This window comes from Thunnus thynnus, chromosome 13, assembly GCF_963924715.1.
Source record: "Thunnus thynnus chromosome 13, fThuThy2.1, whole genome shotgun sequence".
Classification (NCBI taxonomy): Eukaryota; Metazoa; Chordata; class Actinopteri; order Scombriformes; family Scombridae; genus Thunnus; species Thunnus thynnus.
The window spans coordinates 179,887-195,261 of record NC_089529.1 but is presented as its reverse complement, the minus strand read 5'-3'; the positions used below and the strand labels follow the sequence as shown (position 1 = coordinate 195,261).

General features: G+C 38.7%; 1 protein-coding gene across 1 annotated transcript in view; it reads right to left on the bottom strand.

Moving 5' to 3' along the window:
• Positions 1–13,664, bottom strand: part of riox2 (ribosomal oxygenase 2) — a 28,234-nt gene extending 14,570 nt beyond the window's left edge. The window contains exons 1-3 of the mRNA XM_067607170.1: positions 13,539–13,664; positions 5,188–5,637; positions 288–407 (exon numbers count right to left, since the gene is read on the bottom strand). Of these exons, the coding sequence (XP_067463271.1) occupies positions 288–407; positions 5,188–5,631 (564 nt within the window). The 5' untranslated portion in view covers positions 5,632–5,637; positions 13,539–13,664. The remainder of the gene's footprint in view (positions 1–287; positions 408–5,187; positions 5,638–13,538) is intronic.
• Between the last annotated feature and the right edge of the window lie 1,711 nt (positions 13,665–15,375).

The window sequence follows — 15,375 nt, the reverse complement described above, 5'->3', positions numbered from 1 at the left end:
GCTGAATATGCTTGTTGTATCCTTTTACTTCAATAAAAATGTAAAATGCAAAGACTTTTTTTTCACTGTGACATTGCTAATATTTACTCAAGTAAAAGAACAGCACTTTGTCTACCACTGACCTAATTACATGGTGGACTGCCATCAGTGGGTAATTCTAAAAAAGCTTGTGACTAGCTCTTAGTGATTCTTTAGTGGTCATAAATAGTTAGTGGAATAAGGGTTATGTATAAATAAGAAGTGGCCTTAGCTGTTGAATGAGTCATCTCATTGATTCACTGTTGTACCTCAACATCATCATAGTGAGCTGGAAGGCCTTGGGACTCCTGTGGGGTGATATAGACATTTGAGCCCACCAAGGCTCCAAAGAAACACTCCAGCTTCTCTTGGATCCTCCACAACTCATCCTGACAACACACAGAAAAAAATACATGTGAACTGCTTCTGACAAACATTCACTCAACTATCTGATCTGAGCTCAGTGGAAAAAAACACACTGAGAAAAAAAAAAATTAAAAAACATTTTAGGATTCATTACACTTTTTCTGATTTTTGATGAGCTCTAGCTCTTGTTCCTACAGGCTGAATACACTTACTATGCATCTTCCATATGAATGTAATATGTCAATTTAGAAAGTTATCAGCAGTGGTAGATATTATGTTCTGATACATACTGAATATGGAAAACGTGTTCTTGAAGCCCGAGATTCAAGACTAGAATATATGAATGAATTCTATATGTTCTATTAGTGTATTATCATTTCTTAAGGATTAGCTATTATTTATGTGACCTGCACTTGTACACTAAATACAGACCATGAAACTTGATCACTAAATATGACAGAAGTATGCGATCCTGTTGGGAGTCGTTTATTTGCTGGGGTTTGGGACAAGTGTAATGTAAAGTTCACTGAATGTTTGATCAGATTCCAAAAACTGTTTACCTCTTCTCTTATCAGATATTTCCTGATTAATATCAGAATTATTATAAAGCTTATTATCGAGAAAAAACAAATAATGATGCATTTGAGTTTTGCTGTGAAAATGCTATTTATACATGTTTATAGGTGTTTATACTGCGTGATGTCAAAAAAATCTTTTGGTGTGTATCTGGTATACTGCTGAAACTCAACAACTGGAACAATACCAAGTATCATATAAAATTCAATAAAAACCACACTGAGTTGATGCTGTTGTTTCATTGTATCTAAAAAATGGCAATATGCAAAAGAACCAGATTAATACCTGGGAGCTGTACAGCTGCATTTATTCTTTTGCCCACTGAGTGGCAGTGGAACTTCACAATTCCATACAACATACTAACTGTTTACAGTATGTACTACATACTCTGTTCAGCATGCTGTTTTTGCAGATAGCATGCAATAAAACAACACACCTTACCGTTTGCACAAACAGGAAATGACACAATGTGCACCATTTCAATCAAACTGCAATTTTGGGATGCCACTGCCAATTAAACTTCACAAAGAGAAAACTAATATAATCAATAAACCCTGAACTTTTCATCATAAACCCCTTTCAGTCCAGAGAAACAGGGTAGAGCCAATTATGTGATTGGCTGTGGCTTTGGTGTAAATGAGTGTACAGCCAATAACATAACTGGCATTGGCAGTTATGTTATTATACATTATTAATTATTATTTCTGTTTCAGTCACCCTTGTGAGATTAATTGTAAAAATACATAAATACATAAAAATATCAAAATTTTAGGCTGCATCATAAGTTGACTTGTGTACACCACAGGAAATAAAGGTGTCCTTGACCATGCAGAGGACAACAGTCATGTCTCTGTATCACTGGTTTATTTTCTCCATCAAATTCAGATTGTAGGACCAGTGTGTCAGCTGAGAAGAAAAGGGGAGTTATTAATGAACATTATCTCTAAACAGAGAGCATTGTTTTTTCACTTACCTATAGTTGCTCCTATCTTCAGCTTATACTGCATCACAATAGCACATGCAATGCTAGGGTGGGGCTAGATAAGGGTGTATAATTACAAAAGCCCGACCAAGGATTTACCCGATGTTTGACATAAACTTACTTCATTTGGCTGCTCTCTCATATTTTCTGGCTGATCTGGTCCAGTTTGCCAGTAGTTATTTACCATAGTGACCTCAGCATAGGAATCACCTGCTTCAGATCACGTTGCTCACATGTGAGATATATTTAGCTATTATATATGCAGCTCAAGCTAACCTGTTATTGATGACCTGTAACAGGCTACAGTGGCTACTCTGCTGCTGCATTCCTGATAATGCTGATTACAATGTCAGCATACCATAACTAGCAGCAGAGCTTCATTCAGCTACATGTGCTTATTCGACTTGTTTATTCATGTATTTACTGCAAACACCACAGCCCCACCAATAAATAAAACAGCCCCTCACTAACCCTAGCAAAAAAAAAAAATAAATAAAAAATAAAAAAAATCTATGGAGCTGTCTATGCACAACAGAAAACAAAACTACAATCACTTAAGTCAAATGTGTCATAAACATAACATGTTGTCCACTTGTTCTGAAATGATGAATTTAAATTAAACATCAACTGTTCTTTACAGTTTGGAATGATTCCATAAATGCACGCATTTTCTTCAGTCCAGGTCATCTAAACTAAAACACTTCATTCTCTTCTCTTCCACAGTTAACTGTATAGTAACCAACACATTAGGACCTTTGATTAGACACTTCACCTCAACCTTAAAACTGAATTGGCTGTTCAATTGTGCACAGTATCAGAACTCACTGGTGCCTCAGTGGGAGAGCCAGGGGTGCACTTTACCATTAGGCTAGGCAGGCAACTGCTTGGGGCCACCAACTAAAAGAGCCCCAAACAGCTATAGATTTATTATGTGTAGATATGAATAATATCGAATTATGTTACTATTCTAACTCATTGCACCCTGAAATAACTTACAAAAGGCCCCCAAAGCATTAAAAAAAATATACTTGTACTTGAGAGGAAAACATTGTAGACCTACTTGCTACTACATTTGACTGACAGATAAATGTTACTGGTTATGTTGCAGATTCAGATTTTACTCACAAAATATAACAATTAAAATATGATGCATTATTATTCATTAAACTATCCAGCATTATATAAAATAGAATTAAAACCTTCACCTTGAACAGATGTTAAGTAAGTTTAAGTACTTTTACAGTACTTTTACTGTGCAGTATTAATAGTTTTACTATTGATAGTTAACAGTTATACTTTACAAAAAAGTTTTGAGTACTTCTTCTACCACTGCCAATACCAACATTCCCAGTTGAAGAAAGGGCAAAAATAATGTAAGACAGTTTTTGCCTAGGGCAAAATCACTAAATCCATCCGTTGAGTGAGCACATGCCACACACAACTGTCTCCCTTTCTGCTGTCTGTCTGTGAGCAGTGGACACTGTGATGAACTGATTTAAATCTGTTCATCACCAAACTTTAGACTAATTTATTGATGGTAACTAATGTGTTTTGATATTTAACAGTGCACTCTTTGGAACAGCTGTCTGGAGGAAACATAACTAACATGGCTATGAAGCTTGGCATCATATAATTGGCTCGATTATGACAGACAGTCAGATATCTGATCTCAAACATATCAAGTTATAACATGATATGTGGTCTAGTTCGAATATATGTTTACTATTTGGCATGTGGGGTGGGGAGAAAATATTGCTGTATGAAAGTCCATTAGCAGCTGCTGAACTGGTGCTTGTTCCCACTTTACTCAATTGGTGTTGAGTAAACACCAAATGAGAAATAGTTGTCTATACATCCAGCATAAACGGAACAACATTCACATTCATTTAGAGTTGTTTGCGTCCACCTGATGAATGTAATTCAACATTCACTTTGGTTTGCTCTCCACCAACTCCTGAGAAAAACATCTGTCTCTTCAGCAGCCAAAGGTTCCAAATGATCACCAGCTATTTTGTCTGTTGGTGCTGTGCACATAGTATACAGTGGGTTTATCAGAGCTGTCCCATAGAACAGCAGTCTGTGGGCTGACAGACCATAACAATGAACTAAAACCTCTGTAGAACTGAGAAGAAGTGGAGCACCCTGGTCGCGGAATCCTTACTGCACATGACACACTAACTGCAACATCCCAGGTTCGATTCTAGCCAGGGACCTATGTTGCATTTCATACCAATCCCCCCCCCCCCCCCCCCCCCTTTCCTGTCTGCCTCTTCACTGCCCACTATCCAATAAAAATGCCCAAAAAATAATCTTTAAAAAAACAACTGAGGAGAGCTGTAGAGCTGATAATAATTCTCTGTGTGTTCGTCAATATGAGTGAGCCATTTCACAATACACATAGTCAATTAACCTGAGTTAATATAAATATATCTATATGTGCAGGTTTAAAGGGAAACTTTGGGATTTTTCAACCTGGACCCTATTTTCCCATGATTTTGTATCTAAGTGACTAATGGGGACAACAATTTTTGAAATTGGTCAAGTATTAAGCGAGAGCGCCTCAACTGCCAGCTGCGAAACGGGCTGCAATGTAAAACTAAAGGTGCTTGTTTTTGCCACTGACAGGCTCAGATTGTTATTATACGTGTCTGAAAACATTATGGATCCCTACCGAGAAATAAAACATTTTTCTTTTCCTTTCACTTGATCTGGTCTGTTTGTTATTGTGTCTCACCAAGTCTTGCCCAAGGAGAAGTCTTGCAAGTTTTTGCAGGAAGACAACAGTGGAAACGTGAGTGAGAGTTTGAGAGAGGAGCACTGGAAAGATTTTGTTGTGTTGGAGTACAAAAAGCGTAGCTTAGTGTTATCTAAAAGCTTTTCAAAGTCATGGCTGAAGATTTAGCTGATTATTTAGCTGTTTTCCTGCAACAACTCAAGTCTCATGAGATTTCAGAGCAAGACTTCTTTGAGCGAGACTTGATTAGACACAATATTACATTGATTACATTGACAGATAACCTAGATTACATTGCAGCCCGTTTCACGGCTGAAATATTGTTGTCCCCATTAGTCACTTCCAGGTTGGAAATTCCGAAAGTTTCCACTTATGAAATGTATCATAAAGGAATGACGGACTAATTACTGGGTTAGTCCGTAGTAACAATGAACTAACAATAGCAGTAAAGTCACTTAGCCCAAAGCCAACAAAATCATGATATCTCTCTCTTTGCTAGCAGCACTCTCACCTTAAACCTCTGCGGTTGGTGGAACTGGATGGTGGCCTTATTCTGAACCAAGCTCTTACTGAGAACGTTGAACTTAACTTGTCCATCCTTATTGAGTACTTTTTTCTTGCTGTTGATGCAGCGAACAACGTTAATGTCCCTGTAGTATTGCAGACCCTGAGAGCACAGGCTCTGCAGATCTGACATCTGGAACAAAGACTGGTAGTAGGAGGCTGTGCTGAGATCAGACCTCTGCAGATGGAGGGGTTTCTTTTCCCAGTACTCCCTGAAGAACTTCTCTGTCCCCATTGGCTGGATGAGGCTCTGGAACAGGCTGGCAGGGCTGTGGAAGCACAGAGAGGATGGAATGTCGCTCTGCTCAACCTTCCTTTGTTTAGGAGGGAGCTGCTCATCATCATCATCTTTGCTCCATGTCACATTCTTTGCTTTGCTTTTCTTTGGCATTGTTATCTGAGGAAAAATTAAAAGAATATTTTAATTAAAAAAAAAAAATAAAAAAAATATCAGGGACAAGCGATATATATATATATATATATATATATATATATATATATATATATATATATATATATATATATATATCACGTGAAAAAGGCACGTTATTTCACAAGTGGTGCCATGCCACAAAAACAAAAGCTTTTGCACAACTGAGGAAACTTGTGTTGTTTATGTAATTCAAAAATATTCTTCCCGATAATATTGTTGTGTATTTGAGTGAGCAAAAAGCTTAATCTCTCTTGGAAGCAGCAGTTCTTGCTGATGAATTTACATTAAGATGTAAAAATGTGTTTTCTTTGTCTGTGTCCCACAATTATTTAGTTTGGTCAGAGGGAAAATCACCCAGAAGTCCTCTGCGACATTCATGATAAGCTTGCCTGTGCTCTGCCAACCAGTTTATTCAAATAGAATATACTACAATACATAAGAGTATGCATCTGAGATAAGCTCATTTTGAAGCTTATATGAACTGTGTGTGTACACTGTGATGCACAGTTTATGCAATATTTAATAGTTTTGTTTGAAAAATTGTAGGTCTCTCCCTAAATACCATTTTCTTTGTTTCTGTACTTTGCAATCAAAGCTTTTGTACATGAGTTAACATGCTTTCCTAATGCATCTGATTTAGGCCAGCGTTTCTGTGTTTTTCTATTGTTTCCGTTTATGAAACACTTTGAGAACCAATGTTGCCTGCTATACTGTATTGCTTTTTATTGTGTATTTTCCTACTTGTAACAGGATGAAATTTCTGTGATACATTAAAGTAATATTTTGTGAGAATTTTAGTCTGTTGTGCATATGCGTGCGCTACACTGTGGAACAATGATCTGGCACAGCGAAAACCTCCAATGTCATCAGATTGAGCACCGGCTCCCCCCAGGGCTGCATGTTCAGCCCCTTACTGTTCACTTTGACGACCCATGACTGCTGTGCCAGGTACAGACTATACAATAATTAAGTTTGCTGGTGAACTGTGGTGGGTCTTAACAGTCAGAATGACAAATCTGCATACAGAGCTCAGGTGGAAAAGCTGGTGACGTGGTGTAGCTTGAATAAGTTTACCCTCAATGTTCCCTCACCCTCTGCACATCTGAAGCTCCATGGTGGAGAGAGTGGCAGAACACCAAATTCCTCTGTATAAACCTTATTAAAGATCTCACCTGGAGCTGTCATGCCACACCCATGGCCAAGAAGGCCTGACTTCCTGTGTTGCCTGAAGCAAGTGAGCCTCCCTCCCCCCACCACCTTTTACGGAGGCTAGAGCTTGTTTAAGAGCTGTATCTCCACATGGTTTGGGTCATGCGTGGATAGTGGACCACACAACAGTGGAGAAGGTCATAAGAACTGCTAATGGATGTGGATGGATGGATGGATGGATGGATGGACAAACAAATATTTTATAAATCGGGCAAAAATATCATCCATGAAACACTGTCAAATATTCTACATGTTGATAGTGAAGAAGTATTTTTTTTAAAGCTGACTGTTTCAGCCATGGACATAAAATCAACTTCATTCATTTATTCAGCTGGTGATTACGGTACTCAATGTACTGTACACTTTAACTAAGGAGCATATTTTTGGTTTGATGAATTACAGACGGTGGTTAGATGCTAAGTTCTAGTAGAGAAGAGTTGTGTAAACCAGTGGTTCCCAACTGGTGGCTCATTCTGAGTTGGTTGCAAACATTTAGGTCAACTTCATCAAAAACAAAATTACTTTGAAATGTAGCAAGTTTCCTTTTATTTTGAAGTACTTGATGCCAGCTTTATGGGTCATGTAACCCTTGCTTTGCATGTCCGTTGACTGTCGTGGTCTCTCCAGACACAGAACAAATATGCTCCACAACATGCTGAATACAAGTAACAGCATATGTTCAGCTTGATTTTACTAATGCTGAACACAAAAAAGAATTAGAAAACATCTTATGCACTGATGCAGTGAAGGACTGGCCTGGCTTGAAAACAACTTTTCCTCACTTAATCATTTTTAAACACTGCAGCTGTTGTATTTCCCTGTTCTTTGTATTAGGCCTGTTTACATGTTATGCTGTAAAAATAGCTTTAGTGGTAGAAAAATAGTTTTGACTAAGACTGAATTAGTTGTAACTGCTGTTGCAAAACCCTAATGTCACTCTCTTGCTGCAATTCTGGTAGCAATGTTGTGCTGAGCAAAACATGTTGCTGTAAGGTGTTTCCGGTGATCGGGCATGCACTGATTATATTACTTGCCCACCGCCCCTACCATCGTTTTGCTTTTTTTTTTTTATATAGAAATAAAACCCATTTAGTTCATTTTCAGGTATCAGTGCCCACATTCATGAAATAAAATTAATTTGTAAAATTCTACATGTGTTATCAATACTGAGTCGGATGACGGATGCTACTGAAAATAACCTGAAAGTGCCTGGTCCATGATTAACTGCAGCAGCAATATGGAAAAGCAGAATGTCTGTCCTCCCTCCTGCTCTCTGCTGTAAACACACATAGCTGTTATTGGGAAGCTGCTCTCATGTCTCCGGTCACTGAAGCGTCATCGTCACACAAATGCTCTCTCTCTCTCTCGACCACACACTCACTACACACTGAGCTATTCCTTAAGAGGAGCTACTACTTGTATAAACACATTTTAGTTTAGAAAACATCTTAATACATTTTTTTTTTTAAAAATCCCTAATACTCAGGCAACTCAGGCCCGGCAGGCCACTGGGTTTGCAATACACTGGCAGAAACCCTGTATATACAGTATGCACATCTTCTTGCTCACATCAAATAAGTATATTGTGTATATATAATGCCAGAAATAACTGAATATTTCTGTTGTGGCATTCTTTTATGAGCTGTGTTCCATGTTGAGGCTAGTATTAGATTAATATCTGAAATCTGATATAATATATATTATTGTTGTTATACTATTGATCCAAACAGTACAGCATTAATTGAGTCAAGGACAGAAACAGGCAGATGTGTTAAAGTTGCAGTGTGTAGAATTTTGTGGCATTTGGCAGAAATGTAGTATAACATTCATAAGTATTTTTAATTAGTGTATAATCACCTGTTATCATCAAAAAGCTCTTGCACACCTGTGTAGTCTTTGTGACAGGTGAGGTGATGGAGTAGCCATGTACTAAAAAGAGGAAAGGACACCCGCACACTGTCCTCAATTGCTCTATAAAGATACTGAGGGGGTAGAACTCAGCAGCCGCACATTTCTTTGTTCTCTATTTCTCTGTTTAGCATCTTCAGGTTAGACTAACCCAATGTTGCTATCTTTAGAGCTGTCCACCTTTACTTTTACAGCACTTGGGGAAATAACAGACGAGACTTTTCTTCTTGAGAAGTTGCAGCATTTATTAACTGACACACTGTAGTCTGTACTGTATATTTACTGTCAGACTGACAACTTACTGCTAACCTTTTCTTCTGCTCCGCTCGCATTCACCGTCACATCTCTGCTGCTCGCTCTTTCCCACTCACTATGCAAATATATTACACAATGCCCTATTCCTTCACGGAACTATACTATCAAGAGTTTCCCAGGCAAAAACACAGAGTTTGACTCAGACGTTTCAGAAACTGGCAGGGGTTGTCGTTGTTATAATTATAGGAGAAACACTGATTCAGTAAATGGTCAGTACGTCCAGTAAACATTGAGTACAGCTAGACCTAGCGGTCTCCATTAGGTTGGGCGAATTCAAAGTTATGAAAACAACGGGGGTGTTTTGAATACACCCTCGTTTTCACAGGTAATTTGTTACTCTGTCCCTCCCACCGCAGGAAATAATGGATTCATCCTGGAAGACTACTGATGTAGTACTTTTCTCCGGTGATTATTCAACCAATGAGAATTTTGGTCGGACTAGAGCACATCGACCAACTAATTGGCCAGTCGACCAGGGGTCCGTTTCACAAAGCAGGTTCAACAAACTCTGAGTCTAATCCTGAACTCTGAGTTGATGTGCTCTGAGATAAGAAACTCTGAGTTTCCGGTTCCAGAACAGCTGATTTGAGACAGTTTAATCAACTCGGAGTAGTTTCACCTGGAGTTAAGCGCGTGCACCACAACTATAAAAAGCCAGCATCAATGGAGCCCCGATTCAACGAGTCACCATGGCAACGGGGAAGAGGAGGGCTGCGTTTTTCACCCCACTAGAGCTAGAAATCTTAATTCGCTCATACGGCGAGTTTGAGCATGTTTTCAGAAAGAAGTGCAACACAAAAAGTAAAACCTTGACATAATCTCATGGGGGTACCTCATTTTGATCATGTTTTACATTGTAAAGTAAATATTAAGTGGCTGTTTGACTGTGCAGCTGTTTTATCCCCAACATAATGCTGGTTTCACACACATAAATGTCTTCTCATCTACATCATGTTCTGTTAAATAATTAAGCCTATTTAAACTAACACAGACTAACACAACTACTCAGCCAACAGAAAGAAGGCAGATGCCCGTAAAACGGGTTGTGGCCGAGCACCGCCACCTCTAACGGAGGCAGAGGAGCTGGCCCTAAGCCAGAATTTAGGAAGGCCAGTGGCTGGCTCCGACATTGTACAAAAAACTTCCGTTTGCAAAGAAACGCAGCGCAACACACAATATCTGCTGGGATGTGAGAGTATGACTAAGATTGGTAATGTTGCAAATGTAAGGACGGATTAGGTTGTGTATGTAGATGATGGACTGTGATGTGAAACGGTACCGCTCAAAAAGATAATTGTCTGGAAATGCTAGAACATCTATGCGCGGTCTGATAACCATCTCTCGATGAATATTTAATTCTCTGCACAGTAATGCTGCACCTTCATCCACGGGATTGTTATCAAAAGGACATGCCATGTTAGTGAAAAAGTCGCCACTTACTGTGCCTAATGGACTTCTAATATACTGACTCTGATTTTTTTAAATGACAGACGGCAGAACTAGGCTACGCCAAAACTCGCCTGCTGACTGAATGAATGAGGAAATCAAATGGAGTGTGTGGCTCTGAAAGAGGACGGAGACTGAGGGAAACTTGAGGTTCATTGAGAAAAACCTGGTCCCGACCAGGTTAGGTTCATAGAGTCTGTTACTACGGTAACTGACCGAGAGCTTAAGTTACCCCTCTCTCTGAAACAGGCTAGAATTATCCCTCTTTCTCTGGTTTGAGTTACCTCCCTTTTTGAAACGGAAAATTCAGAGTTTCCCTCATTTCAGGGTCAACAGACTGAGTTTTCACTAAACCTGCTTTGTGGAATGGACCCCTGGAGACTACAGCTCTAGTGGTTTCGTTAAACTGATGATACTTTTTGTATATATCAAGATAACTGTGAGGAAGTACAAGACTTTGCGACCTCACTGAATGGTTTCAAACAAAATTTTAAGTTTACAGTGGAGTCTAGACATAAAAAGGTACAATTTTTGGATATGTGGATAATGAAGAAGAATGGTTGTCTATCTACCACATTATACCAAAAAGAATGTTAAAAAATACACTATTATTAGCTATTAGCCTTAATCCTACTTCTTTTAAAAAGTCTTTACCTATTAGTCAATTCTATAGATTGAAAAGAGTATGTTCCTCAACTGATTTTATTGAGAAATCTGTAGAGATGGTAAAAAGTAAATGGACTGTACTTGTATAGCGCCTTTCTAGTCTTCCGACCACTCAAAGCGCTTTTACACTACAAATCACATTCACCCATTCACACACATTCATACACTGAATGGTACAGGGGCTACCATGCAAGGTCCCAACCTGCCCATCAGAGAAATCTAATGGACTGGAGGACTGGAGGAGCCAGGGATCGAATCGCCGATCTTCCAATTAGTGGACGAGCCACAGCCGCCCTGTGGCTCAGGAGGTAGAAGTCTAGGTTTGCACAAAGAGGGTACTTGTCTGATTGTATTGAGGAGGCTTTCACATTGGCTTTAAATAAGTTTTGTTCTGATTTATTGAGAAAGAATAACAAAAAAAAAAAAGAGAAAAAAAATTCAGTAACATGCATTACCACATATTTGCCTAATCCACATATTATCAAGGAAATTTTTGAGAAACACTGTCACATCCTGAGTTCGAATCTTGAGTTGGCACCAATATTTAAGGATCCCCCTTTTTTCATTTAGATGGGGGAAAAACCTTAGCGATTATTTGGTTCATGCTGACTTCCAGTCCCAGAGCACTGCGGCACAGGGTCAGACGCTTTTAAGTCCACTACCAAATGGGAATTATCGTTGTGGATACTGTGCGTGGTGCAATACTACCTTTAAAACTACTTTTTCCGGTCATCCACACAGAGGGAAAAAGTTCACAATCAAAAGTATGATCACTTGTGTATCTACTCATGTGGTATACTTAATACATTGTCCCTGTGGACTGGCATATGTAGGCAAAAGGTCTAGACAACTTAAACAGAGGATCACTGAACATAAAGGTTCAATCTGTAGAAATGATCGGGATTATCCCATTGCAGTTCATTTTCATGATTTCAACCACGATATTTCCACATTTCATTTCACTGGTAGAGAAAAAGTGTGCCTGCCCAAGAGAGGGGGCAGGTAACCGTGCTTAAGCAATGTGAAACCTACTGGACACATACATTACAAACTCTCACCCCTAAGGGTCTTAATGATGAACCGTTACTTAATGTGATGTTATAATATGATGGCTTTTCCCTGATGTTGCTCTTTTCTTATTTTCTCCACTCAGGCATTTTTCTTAAACTCCTGCCTGACCTTATTGATGAGTTGATCCTCTTGACTTTGATGTAATGTCATTTATGTAATTTAGTCTACCTTATTTACTTATTTCTATATTTCCTTAGATGGTTGCTACTGTTTATTAACTGACTCAGATTACCATTGAGCTGATAAATGTGATTTTGACATTTCCATTGCATTTTAAGTATTTTCTAGATGTATATAAATTTGCATCTGATTGAGGTTACCACAAGGTGTAGCCTGTTGCCACTAATGAAATGTTTGTGATTGGCCACTGTGAACTCTGCCTTTGGTATATAACGATGTTTTTTTCAATTGTCAGCTTTGCCTGAAGAAGGTCGTTGTATATTAAAGTATATTTATTGAGCAAGTGAAGACAGTGCGCGGGTGTCCTTTCCTCTTTTTTGTATAATCACCTGAAAATAAGAATCGGTGTGAGCCTTTTATATTTATAGAGGGAGCGAGTCGAGCGGGTCCCCTTCCACAAAGCCCACCATTTTACACCGCCATGTTTCCACAGTAGCGCAGAATGAACACACTTAACACTGGCTCTAGAGAGTGCCTTCCACATTTTTCGCTGCCACCGTAAGTTCTCCTACGCGTGGAAGGAGAAGGGCCTTCAGCTGTTTGCAATCAGCAACTTCATCGCTAGGTGCCACTACACGCTGCATTTTTAAGTTTGGTGGTATTCGTTTAGTTACCTTTGTTTGGTTTATTGTCTAATTCTTTCTTTACATATTTTCTCAGTATATTGAGAGCTCCAGATAACCAAAGCCAAAATCCCTATATGTTATTTTCCAATATTGTTGATTCTGATCAAGTCTGATATTTCCTCATGGTCTCAACTGTAATGATTTGCCATTTTTGGTCTGTGTATTGCTGTCAGCACATTAATATCCAGGTTCTCACCATGTTCGGGTATAAATCAACTTTGAAGACTTCATTCTGGATTTGACCCAAATCAAGTCTGAGGGAGGAAGCACAGCTAGTGTGCTGCACGAGAAGGGAGCAGCACTGCTGGTAGTGTCAGTTCGACAGTGTGGAGCCTGAAACACATCAGCAGCTTTTACGGAAGCCCGGTTAGTTTACACTGTGTTACGTTAATGCTAAGAGTTTGGCATGGCAATGGCAGGTAACAACTCCACAAACTCACTTACCTCTCCGGTAGAGTCTCGGTTCCCCCTCTTTAATTCCACATGTCAAGCTTCGTCTTCTTCTTCTTCTTCTTCTTCTTCTTCTTCTTCTTCTTCCTCTTCTTCTTCTTGTAGGATTTTGGCAGTGTGGACGCTACTAGGCGTGTCACTGCCCTCCGCAGGACTAAATTTAACTGACATAATCATACTTCATGTTTTCATATGTAACCCTGAATCATGCAGAAACTGTAAAATTGCTTTTGTGATCAGATGGTGGTTCTCATTTTGGCCAAATAAAGACTTACTAGAAAATGACAAAACTCCTGGGTCTGACAATTTCTTATAAAAATGTTTCCTTTCAGTATTTTATTTGCTACATTCCAGCAAAACTTGCTTGACTGTTTCAGAAACATTCACACTCACATAATCCGGTAGGATGTTTTCCTATAATGTGCAAGTACTGATTTAACCTGCTGTGTCTGAGCCTCAATCTGCAAATTTTAACAGAATCTCTTCGGGTTCCAGAACAATAACTGGCTTTTTTAATCTGAGGATGAAGAGTAAAATAGTGCCTTCCTTTGGTCTCCTTTTCCCATAATCCCTGCCATTCTATTTCAACACTCTCCTTGATTTTTCTTCTAAGTTCCACTTTTCCCAAGGATATATTACATCTATTTCTCCTTTCTTTAGGATTGTCTTAGCTCTTTACATACTTTGCTTTTATATGCCTCTTGAGTATTTCACAACAATCATATCAGTAGGCATAGATTATTGTTTATAATCAGTTTATGTCAGTGGAAAGGTCACATTGTGTTGATTATAACACAATTTTATATTCCACAATTCCTCAACATGTAGATGGATATACGAAATTTCTTCAAAAAGGCGGCAGCTCTGCAGAAGGCCAGTCAGGTGAGAGGATTTTGCCAGTTCAGACAAATACAAAACTAAAGTGGTTGATCATTCATTAGGCCTTGAGCTCTTGTAAATCTGAGTTAAATAAAATAACGTGTTACTGAAAACAGGCGAGGAGAGGGAGAGGAGGAACATGGAGGAGACTGACAGGACTGAGGGAGCAGGTCTGATGGAGGTTAGTGATCAAGAAGAAAGCGAGTGGGAGTTGTTTAAGCTTTCAGTTAAAATTAATACTGAATTTTATGACATAAGCCTATTACTCATACAAGCCATAAACTAGCCTAAATGATTTTATGACATTTTTAGTTTTAGAGGTTCACACATCAGTCTGTGTATGAATAACATACTTAGGACCTGCAATATATCTAAGAGAGAGGAGATAGCATTCCTTGACTTCAATACCTTTGCTTGATCTGTGCCTGTTGTAAGTGGATGGATAGCATTTAAGTCATATTAGATCTGTGCCTATTACAAACTATGAAAAGACAGATCTATTGTGTTGACTCTAAAAATTCATGACAAACAGACATTTTGGAGCCATTAAAAAAAAAAAAAAAAAATCTTCCTCCCAGCCCCCCGGTAAAGGCTTAGCCCCCCTAACCATAAATCTCTAGTGATGCCCCTGGGTCAAGATAAAAAAAAGTAAAAATAAAAACAAAGTCATACCCCAGCCATCCCCCTCCCTCTAATAAATAACTAACAGTCTCTTAGGTTGCATTTTTCTTCCTATCTTCATTCAAGAGCAGTCTTTCAATTAGAGAGCATTTCTTTGATTTCACTTTTAGATTTTGTGCCAGCCTGAGAAAAGTACAATTGTGGGTCCCAAAAGAAGTAAAACTACAACTGTGGGTCTGTGTAATGCTTGTCACTTCAGTTTTACATATAAAAAGTTCAAGCGACCATCTCGCCATTCTCACATGGGCTTAACTATAGAAACATTTATGAT